This window comes from Ammospiza nelsoni, chromosome 8, assembly GCF_027579445.1.
Source record: "Ammospiza nelsoni isolate bAmmNel1 chromosome 8, bAmmNel1.pri, whole genome shotgun sequence".
NCBI lineage: Eukaryota > Metazoa > Chordata > Aves > Passeriformes > Passerellidae > Ammospiza > Ammospiza nelsoni.
The window spans coordinates 11,519,399-11,532,874 of NC_080640.1; the positions used below are offsets into that span (position 1 = coordinate 11,519,399).

At 42.8% G+C, this 13,476-nt stretch overlaps 1 protein-coding gene across 1 annotated transcript in view; it reads right to left on the reverse strand.

Annotated features, from left to right (window-relative positions):
- Positions 1-13,476, reverse strand: part of SORCS3 (sortilin related VPS10 domain containing receptor 3) — a 262,549-nt gene that overhangs the window by 133,932 nt on the left and 115,141 nt on the right. The window contains exon 3 of the mRNA XM_059476918.1: positions 5,020-5,119. Within this exon, the coding sequence (XP_059332901.1) occupies positions 5,020-5,119 (100 nt within the window). The remainder of the gene's footprint in view (positions 1-5,019; positions 5,120-13,476) is intronic.

Here is a 13,476-nt window from a genome sequence, read left to right on the forward strand (position 1 = left end):
GTATTCCCAAGGGTAGAGATTAAAAGTTTCTTAGTGAGAACTGGATTTTCAACTAAACAACATCTTCACCAAGAATAAGCACTCTTTACAGAGTATTTCACAGGAAAAAGTAATACCTAAAATCTATGGTTCAACAATTCCTTGAGATTCAAAGTGGTACCTCTGTGCCTGAAAGGAGCAGTGCTTCAGATATATATGGGACTTCAATTCTCATCTTCTTTCTGCACCATTTTGGAAGGGCTTTACATCCCTCTGTGAGGCATCAATTGTAAAATGAACCCTGTTATTGACAACCAAGAAGAAAGCAAATGTTCTCACAATAGGGGATCTTACCCAGCAGACCAACTCATGCTAGAAAATATGGAATCACAGCATTTCAGCTCCAAGCAGTGACATTTTGAAGTGCAGCCAGTTAAGCAAAGAATCACAAGCTTAACTTTTTGTGGAAATTATTCAATTTTCTAACAGAATTTCTTCAGCAACCACAAAGAAAGAAGAGACTTGGGATAAAAAGAAACTGGAAATTTAAAAAGTCAAGAGAAATGTTTCTACTAAAATAGAAGAGATTTTTTCCCTTAGTGTTTTGGAAGAAATAAACACTTTTAATTCCCAGACCACTGTGAAAATCTGCCTCTAGTAAAATGTAACTAACACCCAAAACAGAGCTTTAAATTAAAGGTCAGCAGGGAACTGAGATCTCAACCCAGCAGAGAGTAAGCAGCTTTTTGTCATATCCCCAAAGACAAACAGGCTACAGGGTAGAAAAGCCAAAGCTAAGCATTTTGCTAATTTCAGCTTTTCAGAGCACTCAAACATCTGCTTTTTTAAATCACATTCATCTGTAAGGAAAGGGTACTGCTAAACAAATATTAAAATTTCCCCCTTCTGAAGTTTACCACAAGTTACCTGCTTGTTGCAAGCTGTTTGGCAACCTGACAAAGCAGATGCTTCACATGAGGTCTTTCTCTCAGGCCAACAGCTGGGCGGGCAGGTGCACTGAAGGGGAAGATGTGCCCTGGAATACACTCTGCCCACTGGAGCACCTTTGTGGGTTTGGAAGTGTCAACACTGCAGGCACTTGGCTTCTCACCAGAGCCCAAAACAGGAACTCTCAGAAAGTCAGTCCCCAAGACTTCAGAGCTGTCTGACTTTCTGAGGGCAAAGATCACCTGGAATTTGACAGCAATAAGGAGAGCTCAATGCAGGTTTTCCTGATCCAAACACAAGGGCCTGTTGTGAAAGTGAGAGGAGAAACAGCCCAGCCACCTGCAGGAGAGCAGACCCAAGTCTGGCAGCTTCAGCTCCCAGCAGCAGAGCCTTTCCATACACTTGTAAAGCCTTGTGAAACCCTGAACTTGTTACTGCTTAGGGAAAGGGAACTAGCAGTGTGACAGCTCCAGGGAAAATGAAGCAGTCCTGGCTCACTGCAGGGAGTGTTTTGGCTGCCATGCAGCCAGAGTCTGCACATTCACAGTGGGCTGCAGAATGTGTGGCAGCTCCCTTATGTCAGCACCCAAGGTGGTGTCAGATCACCAAGCTGGCCCTGACCACTTGGAAGGACACCTCTCAGGTATCACAGCTGGGAAAAAGAATTCCCAGCATCTTCCTTTGGTATGTGCATGGTGTTATATTGATTTAATATAGCTGCAAATGTCAAATTGCACAAGGGCAAAGTGCATTTTCCCAGTGAACTACCTTCTGTGATTTCTAGGAAATGGACACACCCCATCCCAGCTCCAAGAGCAGCCATCAGCAGGTTGGCGAGCACCTGGAGCAGGCAGGAGCTCTGGGAGCCAGATCTGCACCACAGCCAAAGCCAATTCTGCTCAGTCTTTGCTCTCTGCCTTGGTTAACTCTGTGCATGAGGAGGATGGGGTGGATATCACCCAGATATGTAAAAGACAGAAACAGCTACAGACTAAATCTGACCTCCAAGAAATAAAACACAGGTTGCCAAAAAAATTAAAATATTCCCACCAAAGTTTTTCAAAAAAATAAATCAGAAACAAAAGCCTTTTCTTTTAAAAGAAGAAAGCAAAATGCCAGCTTTTAAATCTCTGTGCCTCATAATTGAGCCCAGGGTTATGCCACAATTCAGGTAAATGATGTTTATATAACTGGCATTTGGCTGAACACAATTCCTATTTAACAGCTGAAAAGACGCATTTTGGGTCTTCAAAGAAATCTGACAGGTAATTCCCACTGTAGTTCTGCAGGGTAGCTGAGCAGTAATTATCCTTCTCACTAGTAAATCAATTAGGAACGAATGTATGGAAAGCTTTTCTCCTCCTCCAAGTAAGCGCTAATCCTCTGAGAGCTAATGAGCAGACAGGGCCAGCAGCAACGTGCAAACCCATCAGAAATCCACAGGAGCTACCAGGCAGGCAGGCTCCAGCCAGTGCCTGGGAGGGAGTGCCTCAGGAGAAACACCTTGCCTGGAGAGGAACTGGACACCTGCAGACCTTGCCTGGTGAGGAGCTGGAGACCTTCAGACCTTTCCTGGAGAGGAACTGGACACCTGCAGACCTTGCCTGGAGAGGTCTGCATGGCTCATGAGTGACACTGGCTCCTTGCATGTGAGTTAGTGCTGGTCCCTCCCTGCCACTCACTGCCTCAAGCAAAGACCTCTCCTGCAGCTCACAAGAGATCCCTGCATCATGCTCAACAAGGCAGCACTTCTGCTGCTGGAGGTGAACCACAAGGGACTTGGGCTCTTTCTGCTAGGACCCACCTATTGCTTTCTGATTCAGTATTGGCAGCTGTCCTCAGGAGCTCAGCAAAACCATTCTGCTTACTCCCCTGTCACAGACATCTTTTATGAAAAATCCTTTCCTAAGGATTTTTCCTCCTGAGAAGCCAAGAGGCCTCAGGAACAAAATGTAAACAATGATTATCTGCTGCTGTGGAATGCAACAGGTAAATCTGTGATTGGTCTCATTCCATTCCTTTTTCTATTCTTAGCTAGCCTTCTGATGAAATCCTTTCTTCTATTCTTTAAGTATAGTTTTAATATAATATATATCCTAAAATAATAAATCAAGCCTTCTGAAACATGGAGCCAGATCCTTGTCTCTTCCCTCATCCTCAGACCGCTGTGAACACCGTCACACTGCCCATGCCACAGGAATAATATTCACCCAGAGAGACTGGAGAAGACTACAATCCTAGTGCATTGTTTGCAGTGCATAACCTCAAGAATCTGTAAGAGGAGTGAGTGGACAATAAACCCAAAGCTGAATTTGACAAATTTCAGATGTTCTGGTCCAGTGACACCTTGTTCAGACATTTCTCAAGCGCTACATGAATGTCTGGAACTGCTTTGATGGTTAACAAAGCAGAGTTCAGACAGACCAGCTGTTTAAGCATGCACAGTAACAGTACTTATATATTTAGAAGAGGTAGAAAGAATGGAAGCAAGTTGTTCCCACAGCAGCCAGCACTGACAGCTGGTTTCCTTTGAGTTTTCCTTATAGCTTGTCTCTACATTTCAAAAGATTTTTCAGAAGGGATAAGAAGGGCACAGATAGGCTCAAAAATCATTTCCTAGAGACAGAAAACAAAAAAAATTCTTTTAAATTTCTAATCTCAAATAAGTAAACAGCAGGTAAAGATAGGCCTGTATGCCACTATATGATGAAATGTAGGTGGTTTTAATTAAAAAAAAAAAAAAGACTGCTAATCTGTAAAGCTCAGTAGCCTGAGAAATTGCTGGAAGATAATAATATATCCTTGTACTCTGATTTGTGAGGGAGTCTTTACACCAGTGACGTAGGATTTGTAACTGAGCATATTGCCTGTGCTTTTGGGTGGGCAGAGTTGCTTTGGAAACAGTATGAAAAAGAATTAACTCTTCAGTGGCCCCCCTTATTGGATATAGGATGCGTGTAAAGGTCAGGAAAAATCACTACAAAACATTTTAATCTGTTTTGCTCAGGGAAAAAAAAAAATCAAGGTAGTTGTCATAACAGCTCAGCTCCTGCATCAGGAAAACATAAGCCAAACTGTGGCCACTGCATTCTTCCTCCTCCCTGTACTTACAAACAGACTTAGTAACCAGAGCTATGTATGCCCTATGGTTGCATACACTGAAACAAATATCAGTCCCAAAACATCTGTAGACTGACCAGTGATGGAAAACACAACAGTCATAATAAGAAGAGTACCAGGAGCGAGTTATTAGTTTGGAAATCTTTTGATGGAGACAGGATATGGCCAGTTTGGAAGTGATCAAGCCAAACATGCTGCACTGGGCCCCTACACTGGCCAAGCACCACTTCACTGTCAGCAATTAGCTTCATGCTGCAGCCCTCCCACACTGATTTCTGTGGGTAGCTGAAAGCAGCTTTGTCCCACTAGCTCCCCTGAATCAACACAGGCAGTAATTTTAAAGCAAAAAGGCACTGAGCAGCAGTTCCTGGGCTGTGCTTGTGTGAGCCAGCTGCAGCCCTAATTGCATCACGTGGGAAGAGTGAGCAGGGGGTTGGAAAGCTGTGACCTCATCTTCTCTCCTACACAACCAAATCAAATTGTAGGGCTTCCACCCACTCTCACAGGCATATTCTGCTTTCAGCCCCCTTACATGATGCAACCAAAGAAAATGTCATTTACATCTTTACCTCCAAATGTGGGGAAAAAAGAGTCAAATGCAGAAATAAATGCCTCTTACTCAGTATTTCTAATAATGAGATATAAGGCAGGGAGATGCGTAATAGCCAAAGCTGCTGTAAGCAAGAAACCCAGAAATATTTGAGTGAGCTCTTTAAAGTTATAACAGTCAGAAGCAAATAAAAGCAACCTTTTTACTTCTCCAGCAAATTCAGAAGGGAATTAAGTCCTTCATCACCATCACAAGTAAAGCAGGATCAGTTCTGTGGGATTCCATGGAATTGCACCGGTGCAACTTAGACAGCAAATTCAAGCACTTGTGAATTACCAACAGAGTTCACTTCAGGATCATAATTCCTCTCAGAATGCTGTCATTTTGTTTCTATAGCTACCAGTGCAATGGCTCTCCCTTACCTTCCTCTTGTTAGTGGGACTGACATATAGGTAGCTCAGCACAGTCTTCAGGCCTACTTTGTCATTTAGCTTTTCATAGGTAGTGCCATAGTCTGTTGACCTGGAGAAAAGAGGAGACAAAAAGAGTTTATGTGGTTATTAGAGCTCAGAGGAAGGGAATGACTGTGTGCACAGATGCTCCAAGTTACAGTTTGAGCATTATTATGCTTAAAACACAAGATTTTATGGTTCATTAAGGGTGGGCAGCAGAAAAGAAGAGTCCTTAGGGGCAGTGTCTGTCTCTGCATTCATTAATTGTACATATTTGGGGAGCTGTGGTGCTTCCATGCAGGTGGACTTTGGGGGTAGGCTCTGCCCTCATGTGCCAGTGTGGGACTGCAAATGGTATCTACACATAAAAGGACACTGATATCAGCAGCACCCTTAGTACAAATTCTCTCTTCAGACAAATCCAACATAAGAATCAAATTAAACCCAAAAACAACAGGGTTTTTTTTAGGTAGGTTGATTTTTGACTTGAAGATGAGGATCCAAATGTGGATCAGAATTGTAACAGCTGAACTCATGTCTAGATAAAAATGTGCCTAAACTGGCATCTTGAGTCCTCAGTCACCCCCATCCTACTTTGTGCCAGGCATTTAATTTTTCTGAGTTACAGAGACAGATTCAGGCCCCTACACCAGTAAATCCCACCCAGAGGAGCAGATGATCTGGGGGTGGCATTATCCATTCGTGACTGGGGAAAAGGGCTGCTTCGTCACAGAGGGTTTTCTGTGGTGTCCTCCTCCTCATTTGTGGGCATGCTTGAAACCTCACTGCCCTGCTTCCTTCTCTACTGTTTTCATACTTTGTTTTCCTAACAAACAAGATTTTTCCTACCAGAACAACCCAACAGCTGCATTGTACAGGATCCCACACCTGAAGAGTGCTCAGCACAAGCTGACTTTAGGAGAGAGAGGGGTGTCAGACCGTGCTGGAAAAGCCCTCCCACCCCATGTGGGGAGAGCCTGGCTCCCAGCCCAACCCAGCTTCTGTCATAGGGGCAGAGCAAACAGCCTCCAGCAGATGGACAAGGAAAGGTCCTCATAAAAACCTACCTGGACATGTCTACAATTTTATTAGGATGAGAATCCATGGCCCCTGCCCTCCTCTCTAATAATGTTTTTTACTGGAGAGATGATTAGAGGACATGCAGCAATTCTGTGCCTTTCCCAGTACTGATCTCCAGTAATTTGTTTTTGTAAGTTCAACAAGCCTCTAGAATTTGCAGCTTTATGGTTCTGCTTGAGACCAATCCTCTGCTCCTTTTCTATCTGGCAGAGAAATGGCCCAAGCCACTTCTGGCATCACAATGAACTGGAGAAACTGAACCATGCCAGAGCCTGCACCCAGCTCTGCTGCTTTCCTTGCTGCGAGTGGAGCCCAGAGTGACACTAGGGTGACACAAGAGTGACCAAAACCATACAGGTGGTTTCAGGCTTCCAAGTAGTAGGAATCATGAAGTCAAAATCTTGCTTTGTTACTGATGTGGCTGCAACACATTTCCTTCAGTGCATCCTTCAAGGACAATTTCTAAATACCTTGCAAAGTCCTTCTTTCCTTAAATGTGTTGAATAGTCACCAGCCAAGGTTCTTCAAGTGTCAAGTGCTCAGGTGCTTCAAGTTTTGGTTAACACCTTAATTTAAAAATAGAGCTAATACTAGCTCCATTTGCACTGACCACTCCTGTGTACTAATGCACAGTAGTATCACCTGCTGGGCTTCACACAGATACCCCAAAGAATATGACAATGATGCACTCTATTTTCATAGAATTTTCCCACCCAAAGTATCTGAAGCTCTTGTCTCACTGGGTATCAATATCAAACAAACAAACAAACAAATAATAGCAGCCTTCCCTCTCCAGCCAATCTCAAAACTGAAGCAGCCTAATTAATGAAACTGAATAATCCAAGACAATTAATTCCAGTACATGAGGCCTCCTATAAATGCAAATTCAACAGGTCAGGAATCCTCAGGAGACAGTAAGCTCTAAGCAGAGGATAACAGACAGAGGGCAAGCAGAGGTAATTCCTTGATCTTACCCTTCCAACAGCACTGCAGCAATGAACAAGCCACTTTTGTGACTACACATGTACCAGCCACCAGGCAGTGAAAGAGATCACTGGTTTCAATCAGCATTAAAAGAGAACACAAATAACAGTTTAATATTCTGACAGAGCTACTTTGCATTTGTTCTCTGAGTAATTTTAAGATCTCCCAAAATGCTTTCACACTTCTGAAGATGCAGGCTGGGTGCCCTAATGACTCTTTCTCATTAAACCATTTTCACTCATTGCATTTGCCCTTTCAAAGAAGAGCTAGAAAGGAAGTAGGATCATTATTTCGTTAGCTTCTCTGAGGCTTTCTTTATTATCCTGACAGTCTCCACTGGCTTCACAGAAACATCTCAAAGGATATCACAATAATATACTGTATTTCCATAGCACTTTTTCTGGCCAAAAAATCTAAAGCTTGTGTCTTGTGCCAATCCATTCAAACTAACAAAGTCCCAAAAGCCATACTGGGAAATACTATCTCTATTCTAGAGATGAAGAAGCTGAAAGCTTGCATAGGTAATGGATTATTTTTTCAAAAGCAGGCATCTACAATTAGGCATTTCAGCTTCCGCAATCATATAGTGTAGGGCGCAACTCAACCACTAAATTGCCTAATTAGAAAACAAGCATTAAAAAAGAAAAAGTTGTCCACTAATTTTAGTTACCCAAGCCTGAACATTTAAAGAGATGTGACCCACAGGTGGAACAGAAAAGTTTTGAGTCGGCGCTTAATCTTAACATGAACCCTTCTCCTTTACTAATTACTTCTAATTCCGAATTAACTAGCCATACATCCTTACAGTTGTTTGACAATACAAGCAGACTGGATACCATATTCTCTCCCATTCCTCTGGTCACTATTTGATCCCCTTCCAAGCACATTATTAAAGTAGTGGAGGGGAAGAAATGTTGTGGTTACGTCAAAATGACAAAAGACTTGGTGATATAAAACATGGTATCCATGAGTCACACCCAAAAATCCAGCTTTAACTTTCTTTAGGCCTTTAATGGCAAACTGATCCTCCCTACCTGAAGGAGGGATCCACTCCACTGAAGCCATCCCAGGAATCTCATCATCTTGGTAGATTGTTTCTGCCTTCAGTCTCAGTTGATATTTGCATATTGCTTCTAACCACACACACGTGAAACTGTATTTAACAAGGCTTTCATGAAATGCTCCTCAATACAGTGCTGGTAGCACAGAAACTCTTTCAACACAGGACTAGGAATGTTACAGTGGTTCTTCCCCTGACCTCAGCACTGATGAGGCCAAACCTCGAGTGCTGTGCCCAGTTCTGGGCCTCTCACTCAAGAAAGTCACTGAGGTGCTGGAGTGAGTCCAGAGAAGGGCAGAGGAGCTGGGGAAGGGTCTGGAGCACAAGCCCTGGGAGGAGTGGCTGAGGGAGCTGGGGCTATTCATCCTGGAGAAAAGGAGACTCAGGGGAGACCTTATCACTCTCTACAAGTGCCTGAAAGGAGGATGTAGTGAGCTGGGGGTCAGCCTCTTCTCCCAAGCGACAGAAAAAGAGGACATGGCCTCATGCTGTGTCATGGGAAGTTCAGGCTGACATTAGGAGGAATCTCTTCACAGAAAGGCCGATTATACACTGGAACAGACTAGCTAGGGGGATGGTGGAGCCAGCATCCCTGGAGGTGCTCTAAAGAGACTGGACATGGCACTTGGTGTCATGGTATAGTTGGCAAAGTGGTGTTGGCTCACAGGTTGAATGCTCTCAAAGGTCTGTTCCAACCTAATTGATTCTGTGATGTTCCAACCTAATGGGCTCTGGTTGTATATAACAATCCTGTATAAACTCAGTCCATGTGTTTTGTCCCACATTTCTGTAATAATATGGGTTTGTCCCTGTTTTTGATTATGACCTTGAGGGTCTAGGCTGCATCAGACTTTTGCTCCTCACTAAATTCTGCATATTCCATTTGGAAAAGCAAGGTTTATAATTTAGTGCTTTATGGGGATACTGCAAGTTCTCCCATAATGATATTCTGTTTTAAACAGTGGGGGGAAAAAACCATCTGCTTGATTCCATTGCCCTCCTGTGACAGGCTATGATGTGTTTAAACCATCACTGCAACCTCCTCCAGTCTGGCAGAGCAAGGTGCAAGGGATACACCCAGGCAAAGAAACTTGTCTATACAAAACCTTGTCAAAGTCAGAGCACCACAAGCTAACAAAATCCATCTTGTTTCTCTGAATCTGAGCCTGAGCTTCTCTGTGAATCCAACAAACTGGCCTGAGCCAGCAGACTTCATACTGTGGTAAGACTTTCTCAGTGACAGAGATATGAAGTAGAGATGTGGAGAGGCAGAAAGAATGCCATGTGAATGGCTTTTGGGTTCTCCTCCTCTGTGACACTTTCCATGTCAGGGCTCTGTCAGACAGAGAAAGGCAGGTTTGTTTGTTTGAAGTCTCAGCTATTCAGCTATGGAGATAGGCTATAAAACACGTATCAGTCTCTCAGGAAAAAAAGAGCTGCAAATGCTGGCGCTGAATGACTGGGATGAAAAATCAACCTCTTCCACCAACCCTCCTGTCAGAGGGTTTCTCCTCTGTGTGGAGAAGCAGCCATCATGCTTTTGATTTTAGATTTTCAGCCGTTTTCTCAGCTTTTTCTAAAGCTGATGCATTCATCTTCAGCACAGAGTCCCACTACACATACCTGCAGCCCCACACTGAAAACTGTGTGGAGGCACAGATCTGCTTCAATGAGCAGAAGAATATCCCGATTCTCTATGCACTTCAGAGAACAACAGGAACATACAGATTAATATTTGCTTCACTTCTGATGGTGAAGTGAACACTCACTGTCTGCCTGCAGCGTGCTTGTCTCTCCATACCCCACAAACAATTTCTTGCTTTTACTCATTGGCCAATTTTCTCCCAGTTTGGCAGAAAAGCAAAAACCCAAGAGGAGCAAAGTTTCTACAAGTTTCATAAAAATCAAGAGCCAGCAAAAGGAGAGCAATTGTGAGGGCTCTGAGAAGAGCAGCAGCATAAAAGTAAATCCCATGAAACACGAGAGGAGGCACATCTCTCTGGACATCCAGCAGCAGGAAAACATTCAAACCCAGCTCACATATTAATACACTGCAAAGAACTCAAGTGCACAACACAGGAACTCAGGCAGCCAGTCTTCCATCACTTGTGAAACATGTTTCCTTCTTTCCCTTCTCCTCCCTCCCCTCCCTGAGATAAAGGCCCTTCTGAAGCTCTGACGCACTGAGAAAAAGCCCTCCTGAGTCAGAGTCCAGTGAGGCAGTGGCCAGAAAGATCCACTGTTACCACTGCAAGGCTGTCTGGTTGACCTGACATTTTTGCTGACAAAATTAAATAAAATTCAAAACAAAACAAAACCAACAAAAAACCCACACACAACAATAACAAAAACCACAAACAAACACCCCACAAATTTAAACCTCAAACCAAACAAAAACAATAGAAAAAACAATGGGGGAAATAAGAACAAAGAAAAAAGCCTTAAAAAAAAAAACAAAACAAAACAAAAAAAAAACAGAAAAAAACACCCCAAAAACATTTAACTAGATCATGGCAAAGGAGCTTTTAACCCCACAGCCAGGACACCATGGGTACTGTTATCTGATAGCATCAAAAATTACATCAATGGAGCTAACAAAAAAAATATAATTCTTGGTCCTTCCCTGTCTGGAGCTGACATAAATCTGGATGTGGACATTTTATAACAGAAGTGTCCACAGAAGCCCTGTGAAGCTAAATCTACTCACTAACCAAGGAAGTTCCAGTGTGTGTAGTCTGAATCAGCCAGTTAAGACAGAAAAACATTTGCTGAAAGCTTTTTTTTTTACCCAACCATGAGTTTAGTGACTGCAATAAATGTAAAACCAGAATATTTTACAATTACAAGCAGAAAGAACGGCCTCCCTTTGTCTCCATCCTACTAAAGGAAACTAAGAGCCACAATGAAAGCCTGGGGAAGTGAACAGAATTCAAGCAAGTGTTGCTGCTTCCTGGTGTAATGTCCCAGCCTACAGGAATATCACAGGCTTTCTAAATTGAAGATGATGCCTTTGCATGCAAGAGTCATCAGTGGGCTTTTAGTTCCATAAATCTGTCTAATCCCACAGGGAAGCTTCTGGCAACTTCTCTATCACATGGTAGTACACACCACAGCTCTGTGCTGTATGGAGAGGCTCCCTTTTGTTTTAACTGCTGCCACTTAACAAGTACAAAACCATGGAGCCCCATGCTGCCATTTGTGATTTCACTGATTGTTATCATAGTCTCCACAGATTTTTTTTCCTCTCTCAAGACTCCCTGTTTATTCAGCCTCTTCGCACAAGCTGTTCATGCCTCTGATCATTCTATGACTAGTTTTACTAGTCCAATTACATCTTTTGTCATGGATGCCTCAGGGACCAATCTTTAACAATCTTCCTGCAATAAAAACCCAGCTATCCAAGTATATCAGCATAGACCCAGAGTATTTAACACAATCCAAATAAAACCACTTTCTGCCATCATACACAAGGCTTTACATTCTCAATGCTTCTGGAACCAAAATCCATCAGTTCTAGTGGACTTTCAGTTCCATAAAGTTTCAAAAGTATCTAAAACCAGAGATCCCACTGGGGAAAAAGATGCTCAAGCATTTTTTATTATCCTGGTTTTGATAATATCTCTTGAAAAAAATCCTTATTTTTACTTTTAGTTTGCATGTCATGTAAACAGCAGAATATCCACCTCATTTACTATCATGATCCCAGCACCCTCCCTCCACCCCTTTCTTTTTTGATTAATGGTGATTCCCATCACCAAACATCCAAAAGACTTGAAGATGACCTTTGCTGATAAATTTCCATCTACATCATAGAGTGGAGACTGGCAAGGAAAAATGAGATGCCATGATGCAGTAGTCATTGTGATTCACAGTTCAAAGTGAAGGTGAGAAAAGATAACTTGGAACACTGGCTTCCTCTTTATTTTTATCCCTTTTTTCAGATTATTCCCTTTATATTTTTACAGGAAAGGTATCATCTTTTTATTTTATTCCATTTGAGCCTTTGGGAGGACACTGGATGTCTCCAAGGTTTAACAAAAGGATGCAGAATATTCCACCTCTGGATCTATGGCAAATAAAACACAGGAGCTGCAAATATCAGTCACATTTCTAGTGGCTGATTGCTTATCAGCATTTCATTTGATCACCATTACACAGGGCAGGGGGGCTGTTCACACCAGTCATTTCCTGGCAGAGATCACAGCTCAGATGGGCATGAACAGTCTATAGGGATGCAGTTTTTGTGTATTAACCCTACAGGGATAATGTGAAAGCCTTATGTTTGCATGGTGCTTGCACCTGTCCTGTAGGAACACAGTGATGCTTTAGTTATCCCCAGCAATCACTGACCACCCAGATCATGACACAGGGTGCCTAAATAGCATTCACCATCAGAAAACAGGGTGTTCTTCCCCAGTCCCTGCTGTTCTCTGCACACTTACCTTCATATACACAATTTCTGTGGAAAAGCTGTGGTTTCATATCTAAAATATTCTGTAGAACCACCTGAAGAAGCAAGACCCTCTTTTGAGACACAAAGAGGGAGGGGAAGGGGATTGCAGGAAATGGGTAGAAAGGCAGAAAAAGAGAGGGATGCTTGGCAAAGCAGAACCAGATCAACCAAAAAAAGAGAACACCTTGAGCACCAGAGTGGCATTCCCTGCTCTGGGACATTTAGAGGCACTATACCTCAGCCACTGTGTGACACAGATTTGGCTAAAGGCAGCTCTGAAGGTGCCTCAACATTTTGTTTCTACCAAAGAATGGCAAGCTCTGCTCTGAAGCAGAAATAAACCCAGCCAAGCTGATGGATCCTCACCTGACAGTAGGCTAGAGCCTGCACTGTAAAAGCCCATAATAAAGAATCCTTTCAGAGAACCTGGGAACCTGATCAGAACAAGCAGGCTGCAGGTGTAGTGGTTACTCAGCCTTATTTTATACTCTGCTGCTGAATAATAAGCCCACAATAAGCAGACACAAAAGCAACAAAGGTTGGTGCCTCCTACTGTGAAACTGAAGTAATTCTAGTCCTCCATTTGCAGGATTCCATCTTCTCTCTACCATGGCCATTTATTTCATCTTAAATTCAGCCACCTACAAACTAGGTATCTCTAGCTCACAAGCCTGTCCACATTTTCTTTTTGTACCTATAGACAAAAACTGTAAACTAAGAGGATGTTTTATTCACCCTAAAATAGATGAGGATATATTGCCTTTTTAAGGTGTTTTCCACCCTTCAGTGTAAAAAGAGACCAGAGCAACCAAGGCACAAGTAGCACAAAGCAAAGTGTGTCTCACCATAA